General features: G+C 35.3%; 2 protein-coding genes and 1 long non-coding RNA gene across 4 annotated transcripts; all 3 read left to right on the top strand.

The window, feature by feature from the left end:
* The first annotated feature begins 334 nt into the window (after positions 1-334).
* LOC106379961 (transcription factor TCP18) lies at positions 335-3495 on the top strand. 2 transcript variants are annotated; one of them, XM_022687428.2, is made up of 6 exons: positions 335-1025; positions 1144-1184; positions 1287-2016; positions 2129-2224; positions 2541-2974; positions 3280-3495. In XM_022687428.2, exons 3-6 carry the CDS (start codon positions 1323-1325, stop codon positions 3340-3342), a joined length of 1287 nt encoding a protein of 428 aa, XP_022543149.1. In that variant the 5' UTR covers positions 335-1025; positions 1144-1184; positions 1287-1322; the 3' UTR covers positions 3343-3495. The 2 variants fall into 2 exon arrangements, with proteins under 2 accessions (XP_022543149.1, XP_022543151.1); XM_022687430.2 differs by lacking the exons at positions 335-1025; positions 1144-1184 and having other exon boundaries at positions 1200-2016.
* A 701-nt stretch (positions 3496-4196) lies between these two features.
* LOC125593891 lies at positions 4197-5615 on the top strand. The gene is made up of 2 exons (XR_007329703.1): positions 4197-5217; positions 5342-5615. It is a non-coding gene; the product is annotated as an uncharacterized LOC125593891 (long non-coding RNA).
* A 14261-nt stretch (positions 5616-19876) lies between these two features.
* LOC125593890 lies at positions 19877-21325 on the top strand. The gene is made up of 3 exons (XM_048770254.1): positions 19877-20210; positions 20320-20732; positions 20786-21325. The coding sequence occupies exons 1-3, from the start codon at positions 19877-19879 to the stop codon at positions 21323-21325; spliced, it is 1287 nt and encodes a 428-aa protein (XP_048626211.1).
* Positions 21326-22010: the final 685 nt, after the last annotated feature.

The raw sequence follows: 22010 nt of genomic DNA, 5'->3' as shown, positions 1-22010 counted from the left end.
ATCCTTTCCATGTTTCTTTAAATATTAAGTAATATATATTGGATTTCTTGTGAATTGATCTAACCACATTTTACAGTAGATAAAAATAAGACTCTATTTTAATAGAGTAGATTCTCTGATTTGTGAATACTTTATTTTATTTATTTTGTATTCAAATTTTATAATTTTGATGATCTTCTTAATATGAAAATAAAACTTTATATCTAACTCTTTTTAATAGCTTTCATTTCCATTGAACTAAATTTCATTGCCTTCGTTTTGTCATTTTATTATAATTATCTTAATTAACTAAAATATGCTAAATGATATAATTAAGTTGATAGAGTTTATTTAACTAAACTCCATGGGTCACTTTTATTGGTACCAAAGATACTTTCAGTAAAACTGTAAGGTTAATATAATCATCAAATATATGATTTATCAACAAACACACATTTAACCCAAATTAGAAAAATATCCTATGAAGTTAATAGAAAATATTATTGTGATAGCTCAAAGATAAGTTTAGTAGATTAGATGATGTATATCTATATTTTGATTTCATATTAATTGTAAAGACATAAATATAGATATAAATCTCTAATTGTTTATTTTTGATAGATATCAAAGACTTATTTTTGAGTTCTTAGCTAATTTGTATTAATGAAATATCTCAAAGAAATCTAAGAAGATAAACAAAGATAGGGTCCTATCTATTCTCTTAAAACAATCCCCAGAACTAAATATAAAGGAGATTTATCATCATATTTCACAAAAACAAAACGAATATATACTTCTTTTCATGCCAATAAGAAGAAAATTAAGCAAAAGTAAAGAAAATAATTTCCTCTTCAAAAGCATACTCTCCTCTCAAATTGATGTTGTTCCTTCTCCATTATGATATCTCTCGGCCTCTCTCTCTATAGCTGTCTCTCTCTATAATTTATCTTTTTCTCTCTCTCCATTCTAGTTCATAGCACATAGACTTATTTAAGTACATTGCCTGTGTTGTCTTTCTCAACCATTAGTCCTTTACTTCGATAAAGGTACTCTCGTTCTCTCACTCCACACATTTAGACATAGATTCTCTTGAACAAAGACATATTGTACTATCTGCCTAATCACTATTACTGTTCCTTCTTTCATTTTTTCTTGATTTCGCAGGCTAAGGAAGAAAAGTTTTGATTGTCTTCGTCATTGGAACAGTAATCTTCTCTTTGATTTTATGCTTTCTCTCATTTTTTTCTCTTTTTGGTGCGTGTGAAGAAGGTTTTGGTACAAGTGTCATTCTCAAAATTTTGTTTTAGGTTTTAATTTTGTTGCTTCAAAACATCCAAAAGGACATGAACAACAACAAGACTTTCAGTACTACAAGCACCATCAATGAAGACTACATGTCATTCCCTTATAATGACAATTATTGCTCACAACCATTACTCCCTTTTAGCCCTTCCTCTTCCATTAACGACCTCTTGATTCACTCCAATTCCAACACATCAAACAATCATCTTGACCATCATCATCAATTCCTACAAGCAGCTTCTCCTTTTTCTCAATTCGAATTCGTCCAGGATTTTTCTCTCCTCCCCTCTTTCCTCCCACAAAACATTGCCCATAATGATAACCAAACCATAAGCATCAATGACCATCATCATCCATCCCTTCTTCCTTTGAACAACACCATTGATGAATCCCAACTCATTGAGCCGTCGGAGACCATAACCACACACAACGAAGACTCCCAGAGAATCTCAACTACTCAAGACCCGAAAATGAAAAATGCCAAGAAACCAAGCAGAACGGACCGGCACAGCAAGATCAAAACGGCTAAGGGGACAAGAGATCGTAGAATGAGACTCTCTCTAGATGTCGCCAAAGAATTGTTTGGCTTACAAGACATGCTTGGATTCGACAAAGCCAGCAAGACCGTTGAATGGTTGCTCACACAAGCCAAACCCGAGATCATAAAGATCGCCAACAGCCTTTCTAACCAGTTTAAACACGGCGGATTCAGCAGCGGAGATGACTCCCAAACCCGTACGTATACATTCTTTCTAGTTTTAAGTATACTAATGTTTTCATTTTCTTATGAAAAGATTTGATCTTCTTCATGCTTAATCTAAAACTCTGAGTTTCGAAATTAACCAAGGACCGGCGTTAGGATCAACGGAGACATCGTCTGATCTATGCGAATTTGCATCTGTGTGGACAGTCGAGGATAGAGGCAGCAATACTAGCATGACCGGTACGTACGTTAACCGTTGCCAACTTTTTATAGTTACAGTTTCAATTTTCTATCAAAGAGTTATAGTTTTATATATATTTTTCGAAAAAAGACAATTTGTATTGATATTAAAAATATTTTACTAGATACATAAACATGTTTTTACAATTATTGATACAAATAGAAGAAACTGAAACAATTTGATAAGGAAATGGAAATTGTAACAAATTTTCATGTCGAAACTCGTATAACATATGAAATATGAAATAAGCTAACATATAATATATGTTGTCTCTTCTTTGTGTTATTTTTCATATTTATATTCATCATTTCGTAGAAAATAAGGTGGATGGGAGAACAATGAGAGGGAAGAGAAAGATGTCGCAGCGAACGCCCATTTTGAAGGAGATGTCTAAAGATGCCAGAGCCAAAGCAAGAGAGAGAGCAAAGGATAGAACAATGGAGAAGATCATGAAGAGAAGACGACCACAAGTAAATGCCGTAGAAGAAGTAGAAGCTCATAATCAGCATGATGAGGTAGTAAAGAATAATAATTCTGGTGTTAATTGGACTACTTCTTTTGAGGTGACGCCCTGCGGAGAAAATATGGAAGAACTTTGCAAGAACAATCGTTTCGCAGTTTACAACGATTTTGTGGTGAATAAAAAAGATCACATTTCCGAAGAATCATATAATATGATCAGCCAATTGAATTCATCATTTCCAATGCTTACTCCCCATCGCAGCCAAGGTGCAGCTACTTCCATAGAGGTAACTTATTCTATATCTACAAGTCACATTTCATTACATATTTTTAAGAAATTTTTTTTTTGTTTGTTTCTATAGTAGATTCAATTTTTGTAGGCTACCTCAAATCCCTAAGTACCAAAAGTACTGATTAGTTAATACTATATAATGAGATTATCTGTTCATTTTATGTATTGTGGGTTGGTTATTTATAATTATCATCTAGTTCCATATAAAAAAATAATGGAAAGGCGCCGTTTTTCAGTTGATTATATTATCTCTTTGCAAAATTTCATCAATTTGTTTTTGTTTTGTTACGTTCCTTGCAGCAGCAGCAGCAGCAACAGGTTAGGGATGTTCATCACTTCTTGTACAACTATCATAATATGTAATAATGATATAAATTACCGTTAATTTCTCAAATTAATATATAATAATTTGTGTATATGTGAGTCTTATGAAGCTTTTTTACTTCACTTTCTTGTCATATATTAAATCGATGTAAAACAATCAATGCCTTTTATATAATATTTTGTTTAATTATAGTTCGTGTGGAACCTTATATGCATAGCATTAAACCCAATTTCGTTAATATATGTGCTTGTTCTTCATTCCAAAATAAAACTAAAGTAACAATATGTGTGTGTTTTACTTTGTGGGCAATCGTCTCTGTCTTCATGGATTCAGAAATTGTGTCAAGTGGTGAAGAAAGCTACTCTCTCCGTTTTCTTTAAGTAAATGAGATTTTAGACTTATTCACATAAATTAAAGAAAGCGTTTATTTATATTTTTATTAAGTATTCATCTATCCTCAAATTAATCAATAATAAAATAAATTTTATAATATAAATGGTCAAACAACATAAAACTAATATGTTTTATAAAACGTCATTTAATTTGAAGCAGTTTAAAAAATAATAATCAAGTATTAAAAATGGAGGGAATATTATTTATGGTTTAATTCGCTTTCACACTACTGATTCTCTTTATGAGACATCTACGTCAATTCTAGTATAGTCCATTAAACCCGAATCAAGAACTTCAAACCTTTCAAGGTTATTAACTTAGTTAAACAGAGCAACCTGTGATAACTATTATGTATAAGTGGGTTTAGGTTTACACACAAGTTCATATGTGTAAAAAAATCTAGATATATTATTCAGACACGTTATCACTTTCTAATTAGTTTTTATTTTAATGATGTGAAACTAGCTATTTACTTTGTCCTTTTACCAGTGATATATATACATACTAGGATCGGCCCGCCCTACGGGCGGGAAGTTATAATAAAAACTATTTTATTATGTTGAATAGTGTTTACTTTTTTGTTTAAAAACTAATTTTAAGTTAGCACTTAGTGATTTAGCCCAAAAATAGTACTTAGAGTTATGATATAACATAATTCTATTTGTAATAGTTTTCGAATGGTGTCGTCATTTTGTATTTAGTCATTTGATGATGTTGCGATTTGTTTAAAATGAGGAAGTTGTTATTAGAACAGTTGCAACACTTTTGAGAGTCACATATTTAATTACCATTAGGAAAACGCTCTTGGCTAACCAACTCGAGATTCGATTCCACAAATGAAAATAGTATGCAAAGATGAAATCGAATGAAAAGATATTAATGTCATAATTGAACAATTGTCATATTATCTATATGCAATATTATCCTTTCACGTGTATTGTTAAATTTTGGGATGGGCTTTGGATGCTTGGGCTGTTATCCACTCTCTGGACTTGTCCTCTTCGACTTTATAATCAATCAAACGAATGTTGACCCAAAAAAAAGAAATAAAAAGTTTATATGTGTTTAATTGCATATACACGTGGAGTGCTTCTTTAGTTAGGTGAGACTGAATTCAAGAAGAAACAAAAGAGAAAGGACCAAACTGCAAATAGGTGTAACTTAAGTTGTTTATCAGATCTAGGGTCTTCCACATTTATATCTGCCGATCTCAAACTCTTCACGGGATGAGGCTCGTCGCCTGATGAAGGAAAAATCATGGCTTGAGGTCCTCTGCAGTTGGAGGTGAGAGCGATGATTTTGGGAGCTGAGATGGCCGTTGGTCGTGAGCTTAGAAGATCGCAGCGGTGAAAAAGATGAACGCCCTCACGCCACAGAGAAAGCTTAAACACGACAAAGGAGGGAGGTACTCACGGTTGGACCACCGGAGATCAATCGGAGCGGCAACAAAGATGACAGGAGAAGTCGCAGGAGAAGTCGCGGTGCCATGGCGAGGAGTCGAGGTTGCCGAGACAAATAAGGTAAGAGAAGCACTTTTGACTTTAGCCATTTCTCAGAGATTAAGTTTACTTTGCAAGTTAATCAGACTGATAAGTTGATTTTGAGAAGAGGATGTCTAACTTTTTTATAGTCGCATGTATACAGCTTCATATTAAATGATAAATCATGGTGAATGGAGTTATGAAGGGCTTTAAGGCGATGTATCTGTCAATGAAGAAGAAGATCAAACGACGTGAGAAAAATTTCTACCAACAGATTCATCCGCCGACTTTGTCGACTCAATCCCTAGAATTAGAATCACCGTGCTATCGGGATGGGTTTTAGCCTAAAGCCCACATAAAAACTGTAACCCATATCTCTTCAATTTTTTTGTAAATGAAACGCAGCGCATAAGCAAAAGTGGACAGGTGTTACGCTCTGGTTAAACGACTTAGTGACATGGAATCTGAGCTGGCAGCACAGGAGTGAAGCAAACATATTTATATATATATAGATATTATAAAAGGATTGCAGTTCAAAATCACAAAACGCATACTGAAGAGAGAAAGTAAGAAAGAGAAAGGGGATCTGTAATCGGGTCCGGTGACTGGCGGCGCGTGAGCGCGCGTGCCGTCACCGGAGCCCTCTAGCCACCAGCAAAGCTGTTGATTTCTGCTTCGGTCTTGTCTCCTTTCCCAACCGCCTTGCCCGAGCTCTGGAACAAGGCCATCCATGGCGGACCTGTCTCTGGCGTAAGGGCGCGGATGTGGTGAGGTAGGCGCGGTGAGGTTTTTCGTTCGGTTTCTTTGGTTTGTCTCCGGGAGGTGGAGGCTTCTTCAGCTCCGTCGACGCCGGTTCCTGTCCCCGCGAGGTGGAGGCTTCCGCAGCTCTGACGTCGTCGGTCTAGATCTCGGGGGGTGAAAGTGTTTCGTTGCTTTGCCTTGCCGTTTTTGGTCCCTAGGTTTCGTTTTAGGGTTTGTTTTCTCTCTTTTTAGTTTCACGGTTCTGGATTGGTTGGATGGGTGGAGATCTCGTAGGTGGGTGATCGAAGCTCGACCGCGGTTAAAGGTGTTGGGTCGCGCGAAGCTTCTATCTCGGTGATGGGGTTGAACGGTGTCGGATGAGATCTCGAATTTTCGATTGACGCTCTCCGAGTTTAGATTCACCTGAGTGGAAAGCGTTTGCGGCGGTGATGGTTCTGAGTGGGTGATTTCCGATTCCTAAGGGTGAATCGATGGTTGGTGTAACTGGTGGCGTTTCGAAGGGAGGCGTCGTCGGAGCCGCAGCGTTTGTCCGCGCGGCGGCGGAGCTCCTTCGGGATCATTGGGTCTCGCAGATGGGCCTTGGGCCATGCTTGTGATTTGTTTTCTTTGGGCCCGTTTCCTTGGGTTTTTTTGTAATATGTGTTATGGGCTTTTTGCCCTTTAATGGAAATTTCAATTGAGTAAAAAAAAAAAGGATTGCAGTTTTAAAAGTTTCTGGATAACTACAGATAAAAACCTGATAAAAACATCCCAAAAGTACGATTATGAACCTGATGTTGAAACTGTTTTCTATTAACATAAGAAATTATATTTAGTTCAAAAAAAACATAAGAAATTATATATTCTGACAGAAACATATATATCCTACAATAAACTTGTTTCACTGAGAGCATCTACAGTGGTTGACTTCATTTTTATCTTCAAAAGTTCATTTTTTCCACACAAAAAAAATAAAGCAACATTCACTCCAACGGTTTGCTTCATTTTTTTCTTATAAAATGAATATTCCAAGTATATTCTATCTCCACTTTATCACTAATTATTAATAGACATCTTATACTTTTTTATATTTACTTATTAGACCTAACTATTTTGTTTTAACATTGATCCAACATAATTATTATTTCATATAAATTTAATATACTCATATTATTACATAACATGAGTAAACAAACATAAAACATCGTAATTTGTATGAAAAAACACCATATATATAAAAAAATTCTACAATTGATTAACAGACGTGTTTAGAGTAAGAAATGAGTTTGTTTATCTTTGATTCTTAAAAAGTTCTTAAAAACATATGAATTCGATATAAACATCTGACTAGATAAAAATAATAGTCAAAATTTTGAAATTAATTAGATTATATTACAGCATATAGTTAATTTTGCAAAAGATAAAAATAAATAAAAATTAAGGACCAATTTACAATGAAAAAGTTTATTTTCAAAAAAATGAAAATATGTACAATAGATCTTCAAATTTGAAACAATACTATTCATTGCTTTATTTTGAAGCAAAAAATGAAGTATAATTGGAGCAAAACTTACTTCAAAATAAAGCAAAAAGTGAAAATGAAGTGGAGTTGGAGATGGTCTAACCTCTCCTTGTTCCATTTGTATGCTAACAGAATATACTTTGTTTGATAGCCTCATGGAAAAGAAGTTTTTATCTGATTTGGTGCCACTTGCAGATGACCTATATATTGATTTTCTGTCAAACCTTTAGTGGTTGAGTTAGTTGTAGTCCAGCGTAGAAGTGTTTAATTATTCATAAAACATATAGGTCTGACCAGACCACACTCACCATATGCTTGCAATACATATTATTTTCATAGTTTGCTTTTCCTAGAGTAGCATGTGTTGTTGTGTACCTTGGTTCTCCATTTTTATCTGGTCTTCTGGTGGCTCCTAAAAAACACATCCACATGAAAAAAATATCTACTAGAATTCCATCTACAACCTCATAAATTTCCTAATTTATTCAGAAATAGAATAAATATTGAAAAAAATGTAAGCATCTGATACCCAGATAGTGACTACTGTAAATTTGTAATATATATATATATATATATCGATGTGCAAGCACAATACATAATTACATAGGAGTACTCTATGGCCATGTCGGAAAATTGAACCAATTTAGAATAATATCATAATTCAACTATCAATATTAGAGTCCGTTTAACATTTTGTAAATCTGTTATGATTCAAAATATGTCTGAAAATGTCTCGTAGTTGGTAATAACAAACACGCATGATACTTGCAGGCTAATGCCAACATAAAAGTTTGGAGAAGAGATTTATATTATGGGAATTAGGGAAACTACAATTACGAAAACTCAATATTTAATTAATTCGATTTGACCATTCATTTCTTTTTATGGAAGTGTAATCTTTATGTAACATTTTTTTTTGTAATATTTTATTGTTCTATATGGGTGTCTACATTACGACCAACGGGGTCACGTGCCATTGGCTAAAATTTGATTTTCTTTAAGCACTTGTCTTAAAACTAGTTCAACTTCTATGAAAAGAATGAATGGTCAAATCGGATTACATGAGTTACAATAATGTTACTTTAGACAACCATGTTTTCTTGCAGTGATAATTTTTTAATTTACATACATCAATTATAAGAAAATGAAAACATATATTTATATATTTGTAAAGTCATGTGAACCGCAATGCTAAACATATAAACAGACATAAATATTACATGAGTTACAATAATATCAAACATAACAGAGACGATATAGGGAAAAATATTATGTGTATTGTTTAAACGCAAAGCTTGTTTTATTGTAATTGGTTCCAGGTAATCAGTAAAATGGAAGAATAGGTCCTATAACAAAGAATTAGAAGAGGTCGTAGAAACGAAGTGTCGATCAATTCTTTAGAGAAAGGAATATGAAACATGTATTAGAAGTGATTAAAATGAAATTCTACGAAAGGAGAACATATGTTAAATGAGTAAACAGATAATTGAGAAAAGATAAAAACAAATAATTCTACAAAAAGTTATGCATATATTAAAAACATTTATAATCTTTTAAACATTTCATGACGCATCATCAATGTAAATATATATCTTACTTCTTACATCAACTAATCGACAATTATATATCAACTAGTCGACCAAAACATGTCCATTTCCTAATACTGTGAAGTGGAACGCAAGTGGAGTGCCAAACATGTAAACACAATGATAATGCAGTACTTGTGTAGACACCATTCCACATAAAAGAATTCAAAATATAATTTATCAAAAGAATTTTTGGGTTTGTTTTGAACAGACCTAGTGAGTATTAGAATATAGGACGATGTTTATGATTATGAATAAGCAAAGCACTAGTAAGTTTACGTTGTTCTTAGAGGAAAGGAGAAGGAAATTTAGAGGATTCTCTTAAACCACTAGGTTACATTATTCTCAGAGGAAAAAAGAAATACAAAATCGACTTATATGAGAAGAACAGCAAAAGTTGAAATATAATATAAAGTGGCCCCATTTGTCAAGATGTAATATCTCTCTGGAATTCAAAAGTTGACAAGAAAGAAAAATCTACGGAATCCGAAAATAATTAAAATAACAATACGTGGTGAAGACTACTGAAGAGTAATTAGAGAACTAACAGAACGTAACTGTTAATTAGTCATACTCTATAATTTATCTTGTTGACTGTGGAAACGTCAAAAAATCAATTTGAAAGAATTAAAGGGGATTAATCAATCTCCTTATCAAGAAAAAAACTCTGTTAAGAGGTAATTAAGCAGAACAAAACAAGAATTAAATGGATATGCAAGATTTTCTCTTCTCAATTCCACTCGGCAAAGCTGTAAAAAACCTATTGATAGAGAGAAAACTAGAAGATAATACGAGACTGATGAATGAAACCAAAAAAAAAACCTAAATCTGAGTTACCAAAAAAGCCCTAGATCTGGATAGCGAGAAACCAGAACTTTGACTGTCATCACCAAAAACAAAACAAAAACTAACGAATCCGACCTTCGATGTACTAGTTAGAGATACAGATCTAGAAGTATATATAAGAGAATGAGACCCAGAAACTGCAAATTAATTAACCTGACATTGTCTCTCTTTCTCTCTCTTATGCTTTCAAACCCTACTATAATTCAAAGCCCTAGTAAGAGAGAGTGTGTGGCTTTGAACAATAGATACCAACCCTACAAGTAGGAGTGGAGAAAAAAAATGTACGCATCCTGCATCAATGGCGGATTTTTAGGGGTTTCCGGCAAACATTCTTGATTTTTTCTGTTTTTTTTTTAAGTAAAGATTTTTGTTGTTGTTTGGTTCAAAATGGTGAAGCGAGTCATTCGTAGGTATTAGATGGGAAGTGGCTCATTTAATTTATCTTTTTTTTTCAGTTGCCAAACAGTCATCGCATTTCTCCTTGGTGAGTGGCTCATTAGGTTAATATATGTATAGTTCTTTTGAAAAAAAGAAGCGTAAGTATAGTTTTAAACTTAATATCAATCATATTAATGAACCCGCCTCACTTTGTTCACGGTGATATTTAGCATTAGCATTGTTTTCATGGCTTTTCTTTTCAACTTAAATTTGGTTCTTTCTAATAATTTAAGCCCATAATCTCTTCGGATTGGAGATCACAGAAGATTATAGTAGAATTTTTTCCGGTATCGGTGTTCGAGACTTTCCTTTTCTGATTCTCTATATAGTACATGTCATTATGGTTAAATACTCCTTTTCTTTTCGTCTCTGCACACAAATTTTGACTTTGAATCAAGTTAGTTTTTTTTTTCATTTTGTAATTTCCTTTGCTTACAATTTGAATACGATTGTCATGATGTTTTCTGCAGTTACATAACAAACACACACCCAATTATAACAACTGGACATGCATAAAGGAAAAATGGAAAAAATGATGGTAACATTATATAAAATAAAACAAAAACCGATGAAACAAATTAAAACTTCCTATTAACAAGGATAAATCGCACGTTTGATATTTTTGTTAAAATATGCACTAAAAGTCCTAACTGAGCTCAAGGACAGACGTTTGATATTGTATCTACTTTGTTAATTTTTCCTTTTGGATTGTATCTGCTTGGTTATATATTTTTGGGGCTTGATATAAATTTGATTTTCTGCATGTTTTTTGACTTTTTGGATTAACAAGTACCTTAATTTTGAAATAATCAAGTACTTAATAACTGATGAGCTGAAGCATAGACACGACTGATTACAAGTCCTCATTTCTTTGGCACATCATATCACACATCTTCCTAAAACCTAAAGTGGTTTTATGTTTAGCCATTTAGTTAAAAAAAAAACAGAACACGATATCCAGTGGCCACAATGGGTCAATATGGTAGGTATGGCAATTGAAATAAATAGGCCCAAAACGTTAATCAATTTTAGATGTATAGGACTGTTAACGTGACCCAAAGCCCACAGATTTGATCATCCTCTGCATGATGATATCTCAAATGAAACAATAATGCATAATAGTCTCGGCTCCTCAGTTTAATAATTTAATTATATTAGATGATTTTCCATATTCATGCATGGATATAAATATTTAAAAATAAATATATTATAACTTTCAATTTAAATAATTTAAATAATTTATATGTTTATTTTATATTAATAATATAATATTTTTTAAATTAGATATGTGATTTTGTATATGTAATATCTACTTATTTGAAATTCAACCATACTATTTTGTTTCTTTAAATATATTAATATTTTGATGATTTTTTAAATTTATATTTAGGTTAGTTGTTCAGAGTATATATATATATATTAGTGAGATTTGGTATAACATAATATATTTTTATTTTGAGAATCAAATAGAAAAAATAAACTAAAGTGTGGATTGATTAAAAATTAAATATAAAAATATAAAGATAATATTTTAAATATCATACAAATATATTTTACAAAAGAAATAAATTGTTAAAGTTATTTGAATTTTACCTTTACTTGAATATGTTTTGAGGTGTCCATAATTTATATCTATAAACTTAGTAAAATATTATTATAAAATAATATTTTTTTTATTTTATTATTTTAGTATCAAGATTATTTTTTGTTCTTTTCTACAACAAACACTTACGGACTCATGTTGACTATGTAAACCAAATTGGTAACTCTGCATCCATGTGAACGACGAAAAACGATTGTTTCCTAGCACTGTGTGCTAAGCTATCCGCCCGTAGGTTCTCTGTCTGGGGTACATGATGAACTATGTCTCAGTTGAGGAAACTTCTTTTTAAAAGCTTAATGTCTTCCAGGTAACTTTCAAATGTTGGTCATTCTTCTGGTTTTGAAACCATCTTCAACAATTGAGAACAATCCGTTGCAAACGTAATCTGAAACTGTCTTAAATTTTTCATACATTCCATTGCCCAAATTAATGCTTCCACCTCCGAATGTAGAGGTGAAAGATATGCCCTTACATTCCTTGCCCCTAATAAACCATCAAACCCCAGTAAAGTGCTATACCAGCCTTGCCATGAAAATAAGTCTTTATCTTTCCATGAACCATCTATGAAGCACCATCGTCCTGAAGTCGGTATTGTAGGTCTGTTATGTACTTGATGCTCCCTCGTTTGATCCTTTACTACATGTGCCTCAACCCAAAGTGTTGATTCCAATTTTGTTGTTTTCAGTGTGTTCCTTGGATCAATATCCAGATTACTAAACACTTTGTTATTCCGACCTTTCTATATATACCATAATATCCATGCAAATTGGTGATCATCCATCCTTGGATTGACTCTCCAAAATAGATGATCCATGTCGGTGAAAAAATAACTAATGGAAAAAAATATTAAGGTTCGATGGTATCTTATTTTTATTAACTTTCTTTTTTTAATGAAATCACGTTATATATAAATATTATTAAAAATCTGTTTTTATAAATTGTAATTTTTTTATTATATATATTATTGGAAAAAAATAAAAAAGTAATTAAATTAAAATCTAATTAACAGAAAATACCAAATAAAAAAAGAAAATAAATTTAATAATGGTAATTTAATGGTAATATTTTAAATTTATTAAAAGTACATTTGTAATCAACCATCGTGAGAATTAATGCGAGCGTGAACATGACACGAAAGAAACTTACTTCTCAAATAATATTATAGAAATTCAACATACCTGATTATCTGGATAATATCTTTTATAGATGTGGTTGTGATTCTCTACTAGTTTATAGTATATATATACCATATAGTAATATTGGAATTAATATAAAACAAGTCTGAAAAAATTAGCAAATTAATAATACAACAAAATTACAAGAAAATTGTACTAATAAGAATATTCACATATTTGTGACAAAAAAAAAAGAAAAAAAAAGAAGATTCACATATTTGGTTCCTTTTTACATATTTAATAGAAAAATTGTATTAGTTTAATACTGATGACAAAATGAAGATAGCCCGAATAATCAAGCGCAAAAGTAATATAATAGTATTATTACCTTTGTCCGGGGAATTATATTGTTTTGTTTGAAGTAAACATTTTTCTTTTGTAGGGGGAGGCTACCTAACACTCCTGATATCGTGCTTCCTAACTCCCGTTCAACAGCGATTCTTCTTCGTTAATTATATGTACCAAACTATTTGAATTTAATAGTTTAGCATTCATATTCCACCAATGTTGTTGAAAATGTTGTTATTTATGCATAAGCATATCGTGTTTTAGAGCTTTTGGTAATATGATAGGGGTACTACTCGTAATGACTTTGAGAAATAATAAAATAAACGGAAAATCAAACTTGATTAGTGGGTTAATAAAGAAATACAGGTCGTTCCGGTCAACTACATTTAGCGTCCCTTAATGTTCTAATTAATTAACCTTAATTAAAATGGCTAACCACCCACGTAAAGTGTTAGGTGTTTTTATATGTGAATGATACGTTATTTTTTATCGAGAATCAAGGGTGGACTATTGGACTAAAAGAGATTATTAATTAATGGATACGCCCATCTTAGGATAGATGGTTTACTATTCCGGTTTAATGTTAGTTTACTCTAGTTACCGGTTTACTTGTATGATCTCATTTGCTATATAAGTGAGATTATGTTATTATTGTAAAGTAAGTTTAATGTGAATAACAAACTTTTATCGTTAAGCTTCATCTAAACTCAGCTCCATCTTCTTCATCATCAAGCTTGATTCAGTTCTTAATATGGTATCAGAGCATTCACAGTGATCTTCCGCTTCATCTTCTCTTTCCGATGAGTGCTCCGATGATGCTAATTTCCCGATTTGCTTTCGTCTTGTTCACGGCAATCGTGGAGCTTTTTCATGGAGTTTTGAGCTGTTTCCTCTTCATTCTCTTTTCGCTTTCCTTTTGATTGACCTTTCTCGAACGATTCTCTCTTCTTTTGATCGTTTCGACTTGTCTCTTGATTTTGATTCTACTTTGCGCGATGGCGACTCATGAATCAGGATCGAATCTTCCTCCGGATGCTGAGAATCCGTCTCGTTTCAGGACTGATCAATATGAGAATCCCTACTATCTACATAACACTGATCATCCTGGCCTTGTCCTTGTTTCGGATCGATTAACGACGGCATCGGAGTTTCATTCTTGGAGGCGTTCTGTTCGTATGGCGCTCAACGTTCGCAACAAACTTGGATTCATTGATGGTACAATTCTTCGTCCTTCTCCTACGCATCGTGATTATGGTGTGTGGTCTAGATGCAATGACATTGTTGCGACTTGGTTGATGAACTCAGTTTCTAAAAAGATTGGTCAAAGTCTCTTGTTTATCTCTACTGCTGAGGGCATTTGGAATAATCTTGTATCTCGTTTTAAACAAGATGATGCTCCGAGAGTCTATGATCTTGAGCAGAAACTGAGTAAGATAGAGCAAGGTGCTATGGATGTCTCTGCTTACTATACTGAGTTGTTGACATTGTGGGAAGAGCATAAGAATTATGTGGAGCTGCCAGTGTGTACGTGTGGTCGTTGTGAGTGTGATGCAGCTAGTCTTTGGGAGAAATTGCAGCAGCGTAGTCGAGTCACGAAGTTCCTTATGGGTTTAAATGAGTCTTATGAGCAAACTCGTCGACATATCTTGATGTTGAAGCCTATACCGACGATTGAAGAAGCATTCAATATTGTGACTCAGGATGAACGTCAACGAGCTCTCAAGCCTTCTACCAAGATTGATAGTGTGGCGTTTCAAACTTTGACTCCTGCGGCAAGTTCATATCCTGATTCTTCTTTGGCGACTATTGAGAACAATGCCTATATTGCTGCTTATAATACTTTGAGGCAGAATCAGCGTCCTGTTTGTACACATTGTGGGAAGAGTGGCCACACTGTTCAAAAGTGTTTTAAGCTCATTGGCTTTCCCCCGGGTTATAAGAATGGTGGTTCTGGTTATGGTGCAAAGAATCAATCTTTTCAGAAGAATCAGCAACCGCAACAATCTCGTCCTGTACAACAACTGCAGCTTCCTACTGCTTCTCAACAGGCGAATGCGATTGCTAATGTTCATTCTGCTCCGGGTTCCTCTGCTTATATGTCTCCTTATACTGGTGGTCTTCCTCATGTCACAAGTGGTGGGAATAGTACTGTCCTTCAGGAGTTTACACCCCAACAGATCCAACACTTGATTTCCCAATTCAACTCTCAAGTTCGAGTTCCAGAGCCTCAAGTTTCTTCTTCCAGAGCTACTATTACCGAACATGGTGTCATGGCTACTACCTCTTCGTCTGGTAACTTTCCTTTTCCTTCTACTACCCTGAAATATAATCATTTGGACCTTACATTTCGAGATCATTGTCTCTCTTCAATGCATTCTTTTTTGCCTCGTGATGCTTGGATTATAGATAGTGGGGCCTCTAGTCATGTTTGCTCAGATTTAGCGATGTTTACAGAATTAACACCAGTTCATAATGTGACTGTTACATTGCCCAATGGTAGTAAAGTACCTATTACTCATACTGGCATGATTCATATCACTGATTCTTTGATCTTGCATAATGTTCTTCATGTTCCAGATTTTAAATTCAACTTGATTAGTGTAAGTCAGCTATTAAGCACGTTATTTTGTTCAGCACATTTCTTTGCTAATAGCTGCTTCATACAGGAACTTACACAGGGATTGATGATTGGGAGGGGTAATCTTTATCACAATCTATACATTCTTGAGTTGCCATCCCTCTCAACATCAACACCTGCAACGTTTTTCTGTGGCTCTCTCTTACATGACGCGCATTTGTGGCATCTTCGCTTAGGACATCCGTCTTCTGCAGTTTTTCAAAACATTGTTCCAGCTTTACCTACTTTCAAGTCTGTCTCGCCTTCAAAAGAGTCTCATTGTACTGTTTGTCCATTAGCTAAGCAAAAGAGGTTAGCTTTTGTTTCTCATAACAGCTTGTCTCCGCATCCTTTTGATTTAGTTCACATAGATGTTTGGGGACCTTTTAGTACAGAGTCTGTAGAAGGATTTTGTTATTTTTTTACCTTGGTGGATGATTGTACACGAATGACTTGGATCTATATGCTGAGAAATAAAAGTGATGTTTCAGAATGTTTTCCAGCTTTTCTTAAACTTGTTTCTACACAATTTAACACTAAAGTCAAAGCTATTCGATCTGATAATGCACCTGAGCTAGTTTTTCATGATCTTCTTAAAGAAAATGGCATTCTACACTTCTATTCTTGTGCTTATACTCCTCAACAGAATTCTGTTGTTCTTGTTACAATGAACATAATCATGCATCTTCATCTCATACTACGGTCTCATTGGATACTGGTGCTGGTTTTGTACCTATTGCTAGATCTAAGCGTATGACTAAGGCCCCTAGCTACTTATCTGAGTATCATTGTGCCTTACTTCCTTATCACTCTTTTTCCTTGGATCCCATCAAGCCTGACCAGAAAACACCATATCCCATTTCCTCTGTTCTTTCTTATGATCATCTTAGTCCCTCTTACCATGACTCTGTTATTGCCTATACCTTGGAAACTGAACCTAAGACTTTCAAGCAAGCCATGGCATCTGAGAAGTGGCGTGGTTCTGTGAAATTGGAGTTTGATGCTCTTGATCAAAACAGAACTTGGGATGTTGTTTCTCTTCCTCACGGAAAGAATGTTGTTGGATGTAAATGGGTACACACTATCAAGTATAATGCAGATGGAACTGAGGAAAGACCGAAATCTCGTTTGGTAGCTCAAGGTTTTACGCAGCAGGAGGGTCTTGACTACATGGACACGTTTTCTCCGGTTGCGAAGATGACGAGTGTCAAGTTATTGTTGAGTTTGGCTGCTGTGAAGGGTTGGTCTTTGAATCAAATGGATGTTTCCAATGCTTTCCTGCATGGTGACCTTGATGAGGAGATTTATATGAGCCTTCCTCAAGGCTATACTCCTCCACCAGGAACTACATTGCCGCCTAATCCTGTTTGTCATTTTCTCAAGTCTCTTTATGGTTTGAAGCAAGCGTCGAGGCAGTGGTATAAGAGATTCTCTTCGGTGCTTCTTGGTGATAATTTCATTCAATCTCCAGCTGACAATACTCTGTTTGTCAAAGCCACTTCGACCTCTTTTGTTGCTGTTCTTGTCTACGTGGATGATCTCTTGATCGCAAGCAACAATTCCGATGCCTTGTGTCAGCTTCAGACTCTACTTCATTCTGAGTTCAAGATAAAAGACTTGGGTAATGCTCATTTCTTTCTTGGCCTTGAGATAGCGCGATCATCAAAAGGCATTAACGTTTGTCAACGCAAATACACGTTGAATTTGCTTGAAGATTCTGGCTTGTTGGGTTGTAAACTGAGTACTATACCGATGGATCCTAGTCTTCATTTGTCTAAAGATTCTGGTACTCAACTTCCTAATCCAACAGTCTATAGAGAGCTCATTGGACGTCTTCTGTATCTTACCATTACTCGAGCTGATATTACCTTTGCAGTTCATCAGTTGAGTCAATTTCTATCAGCTCCTACTGATGTACACTTGCAGGCAGCTCATAAGGTTTTACGATATTTGAAGAATGATCCTGCTCTTGGTTTGTTCTATCCTGCTGATACAGAGCTTTGTCTTAATGCCTTTGCGGATGCTGATTGGGCTACTTGCAGAGATACAAGACGGTCTGTTACTTGTTTTTGTGTGTTCTTGGGTACTTCTTTAATCTCATGGAAGTCAAAGAAGCAGTCTGTGGTTAGTCGCAGCAGTACGGAAGCAGAGTATAGGAGTCTTGCTCTTGCTACTTGTGAACTCATTTGGCTGCAACAACTCCTCAAGGATCTTCATGTCGATGTTACCTCAGTGGCAAAGCTATTTTGTGATAACAAATCAGCTATCCACATTGCCATGAACCCGGTCTTCCACGAGAGAACAAAGCATATAGACATTGATTGTCATACGGTGCGTGATCAGCTTAAGGCGGGTCGTTTGTAGACGATACATGTTTCTACGGTCAACCAACTTGCAGATATACTAACGAAGGCGCTTCATCCCGGACCATTTCACTCTCTCCTTCGAAGATTTTCACTTTCAAGTCTTTACCTTCAACCAGACAAAGAAGCTAAAGACTTGAGGGGGGCATCTTAGGATAGATGGTTTACTATTCCGGTTTAATGTTGGTTTACTCTAGTTACCGGTTTACTTGTATGATCTCATTTGCTATATAAGTGAGATTATGTTATTATTGTAAAGTAAGTTTAATGTGAATAACAAACTTTTATCGTTAAGCTTCATCTAAACTCAGCTCCATCTTCTTCATCATCAAGCTTGATTCAGTTCTTAATAGCCCAATTAAAAAAATTGGTAAACTTCGATTGCTTTATAGATGAGAAAACAACAAGAAACAATTGCTCGTAGTAATTTTTTGCAGTCCCTTATGTAATTAATTAAGCGAACACAATAGGCTAATCAATACCCAAAATCATATCAACTTCTTCATACATAGCTATCGTAACAATAAGTATATAAAATGAACGACGAGAGAGACTGAGTCAGAGTTTCACAAACAAAATAAAAATCGAAAAACTCGATGGGCCCCTCCTTTTACCAGTCACCGTTCGTGTTGTGTTATTGTTTGGTTGACACATTAAAGATCAAGTTGATTAGAAGCCAATTGGCAACTTGGGTCCACTATCTCTAACCCAACCTGGTCGATTTCATCTGGTTCGTGAGTGTTAAGACTTAAACACGTGTTTCGCAACAAGTAGAGGATAAGCTACGTGGTGAATCGTAATAATGAACTGCACTTTACAATTGTGACGGACTAGGATATAGATCCAACACACATTACATTAGAACTTTACACATTTAACATAAGGACCGTATCTAACATATATTTATTTTACATCAATCTTGTTTAAAAAAACTACCAGTCAGGAGAGATCCGAGTATAACAAAATTCATAAATTCTGCTACGTATTTGGCGGTTTATTTGATGTAAGCTCTAGAAAATGAAATAGACCTCATCTAAATTTATATGTACTCCCGTAAAATTTTTTTTTTTTTTAAAAACTAGCTATTGCGGTGATATATATACTCCTAATCAGGCTCACTTGCGGTTTAAATTTAGGTTTATTAATTAAAAGAGTTCTAATTGAAGATGCTGACGCATATTTGTTGTGATTTTGTGATAAACATGGAAGGGATAAGTTATTGCACACCGGCCAACACCTTTGAGTGGGGTTTTCACCTCCCTTTAATTGCGTGGCTGACATTTGCCCCACCAGTAGTGCTCGTGTTGATATACATGATCAGACGAACAAACACTTTCTTTTTGGTCAAACGAACAAATACTTAAACAAAATAATACAATATGTAATTATATATTACGAACATATAAAACAAATCAAGTTTAAATACTTTCTTGTTATAGAGCTCACGAATTGTAAGACAAATATTATTTTTTCAAGGAATGAATCTTTGGATGACTTTGCTTCTTGGTCAGGTCTTCGCATGAATAACAACAAAACGGAGCTGTTTATCTCGGGGGTGGACCAAAGTGAAACCGCTGCTATAACTAGCTATGGTTTCCCTTATGGTACTCTCCCTATTAGATATCTTGGCTTCCCGTTGATGAGCCGCAAGCTAAAAATATCTGAGTATGCCCCTCTTATGGTCAAGCTTAACATGTCCTTTCAGTCTTGGTCGGCTAAACTTCTATCTTTCGCCGGTAGATTACAGTTGCTCAAGACCGTCATCTTTGGAACGGTTACTTTCTGGACATCGGCCTACATTTTGCCAAAGGTTGTATACGCCAAATTGAGTCTCTCTGCTCCCGTTTCCTATGGTCCGGTAGTTTGGAGAAAAGAAGCATTGCAAAGGTTGACTGGAAAACTGTCTGCCTGCCTAAGGAGGAAGGGGGTTTAGGCCTGAGGAGTTATTTGATTTGGAATCAGGTCCTATGTTTAAAGTTTATTTGGCTGCTACTGTCAACACACCCTCTCTATGGGTAGACTGGCACCAGAGTACGCACCTGACAGGGCAATCTTTTTGGACAATAAATGCGGCTCCAACAGACTCTTGGGCTTGGCGGAAACTGTTGGACCTTCGGCCTCTAGCGCTTCGATTCTGTAAAAGTCAGCTAGGGAACGGGAAGAACACTAGCTTTTGGCACGACGTCTGGACTCCGTTGGGCCAGCTAAGAAGCTTCATTGGCGACGCAGGTCCAAGATCCCTCCGAGTTAGAACAACCGCGATGGTAGCTGACACAGTCACGAGATCAAGATGGAATCTACCTCACCCCCGCTCGCAAAGGGAAGTTGACCTACATGCTTACCTCACTACTATTAATTTGCCACTACCTGTTGATGTTGAGGATGAGTTTGTTTGGGTTGCTGGTGACTCTACTTTTCATGATTTCAGGTCCTCAACAACGTGGAGGTACTGAGGCCGAGACAAGCTTCACAAAGCTGGGTGGACGTCGTATGGTTCAAAGGAGCAATTCCCAAGCATAGTTTCAACATGTGGGTCGCAAACTACGATCGTTTACCAACACGTTCCAGGCTCGCAGCATGGGGGCTACCTATCACTTCATCCTGCCCCTTCTGCTCCAACTTCGACGAAACCAGAGACCATCTCCTACTCTCCTGTGAGTACAGCGTCACCATATGGAGGGAGATCTTCATCCGCTGCCATCCACCTGCTTCGCCTTTTGCAAACTGGTCCGAATTGCTTTCTTGGATCAGAGTTGCCACATCTTCAAAGCTAAAACTGCTAAGGAAGCTAGCGTCACAAACTATGGTCTACCACGTGTGGAAACAGAGGAACAACCTGATTCACAATCAAACATCAGTACCGGCTGCGACTGTGTTCCGAGGCATCGACAGAGAGCTAAGGAACATCATCTCAGCAAGGAGACATAGAAAGAGATTTGATCCTCTCATGGTTATGTGGCTGAGATAGCAAATCTCTGTAGGTTGTAGTAAGTTCCATCTTGTTTTTATTCTTTTTTGCCAAGATGGATCAAAATCTAGTTATTGCTCTTGTAAGAACTTTTCTTCATTTATGATATTTACAATTTAGCAAAAAAAAAAAAAAAAGGAATGAATCCAAACACGTTAGTGTTTTACCTAGAGATCGTTGATGCATGTCTCTCGCATGCTCGTTAGGTTTCATACACAAAGCATATCTAATGCAATCATCGATCTCATATATTAAGAAGTCATTATCATTCATTCATTGATATCATTATACAATACGAGATCATTACAAGAAATCAAGAAATGTCAATACAATAAAATATGTCAACGCAAGGCTACACGGATCAGTCGGTAACCTAACACATTTTCACATTAATGGACCTACACTTACGCGTGGGTTATATAAATACACGTAACTCACCCATTTCAGACCAAAGAGAATCACATTAAAAGTATCCAATCGTTGAATTTAAACCCTTTTTCTCATCACCTGCCGGAGAAAACGAGGAAGAACATGGAGATTTCGAGAACGGAACATGTTTCCTCGACGCACCACAGCGTCTAAACGTGAGTTTCATCGTCTCTCTTATGGTACTTTGTGCTAGACACGCAAGCCAGTCTCCCAAGAATCTTAAACTCAAGCAACTCGTAAGGCACTCATCTCGAAA

The sequence above is a fragment of the Brassica napus genome (genome assembly GCF_020379485.1).
Source record: "Brassica napus cultivar Da-Ae chromosome A1 unlocalized genomic scaffold, Da-Ae chrA01_Random_22, whole genome shotgun sequence".
Lineage (NCBI taxonomy): Eukaryota > Viridiplantae > Streptophyta > Magnoliopsida > Brassicales > Brassicaceae > Brassica > Brassica napus.
Note: the sequence above shows the minus strand (reverse complement) of the source record. Positions and strands in the feature narration are given on the sequence as shown.

Bases quoted from the DNA above. Each gene is read 5' to 3' on its own strand.
- LOC106379961 (XM_022687428.2), top strand. From the start codon at position 1,323: ATGAACAACAACAAGACTTTCAGTACTACAAGCACCATCAATGAAGAC. The intron at 2,225-2,540 runs GTACGTACGTTA...ATCATTTCGTAG, and splicing joins CAGCAATACTAGCATGACCG to AAAATAAGGTGGATGGGAGA. The intron at 2,975-3,279 runs GTAACTTATTCT...CGTTCCTTGCAG, and splicing joins GTGCAGCTACTTCCATAGAG to CAGCAGCAGCAGCAACAGGT.
- LOC125593890 (XM_048770254.1), top strand. From the start codon at position 19,877: ATGAATAACAACAAAACGGAGCTGTTTATCTCGGGGGTGGACCAAAGT. The intron at 20,211-20,319 runs GTCCGGTAGTTT...ATTTGGAATCAG, and splicing joins CTCTGCTCCCGTTTCCTATG to GTCCTATGTTTAAAGTTTAT. The intron at 20,733-20,785 runs GTTGAGGATGAG...TCATGATTTCAG, and splicing joins ATTTGCCACTACCTGTTGAT to GTCCTCAACAACGTGGAGGT.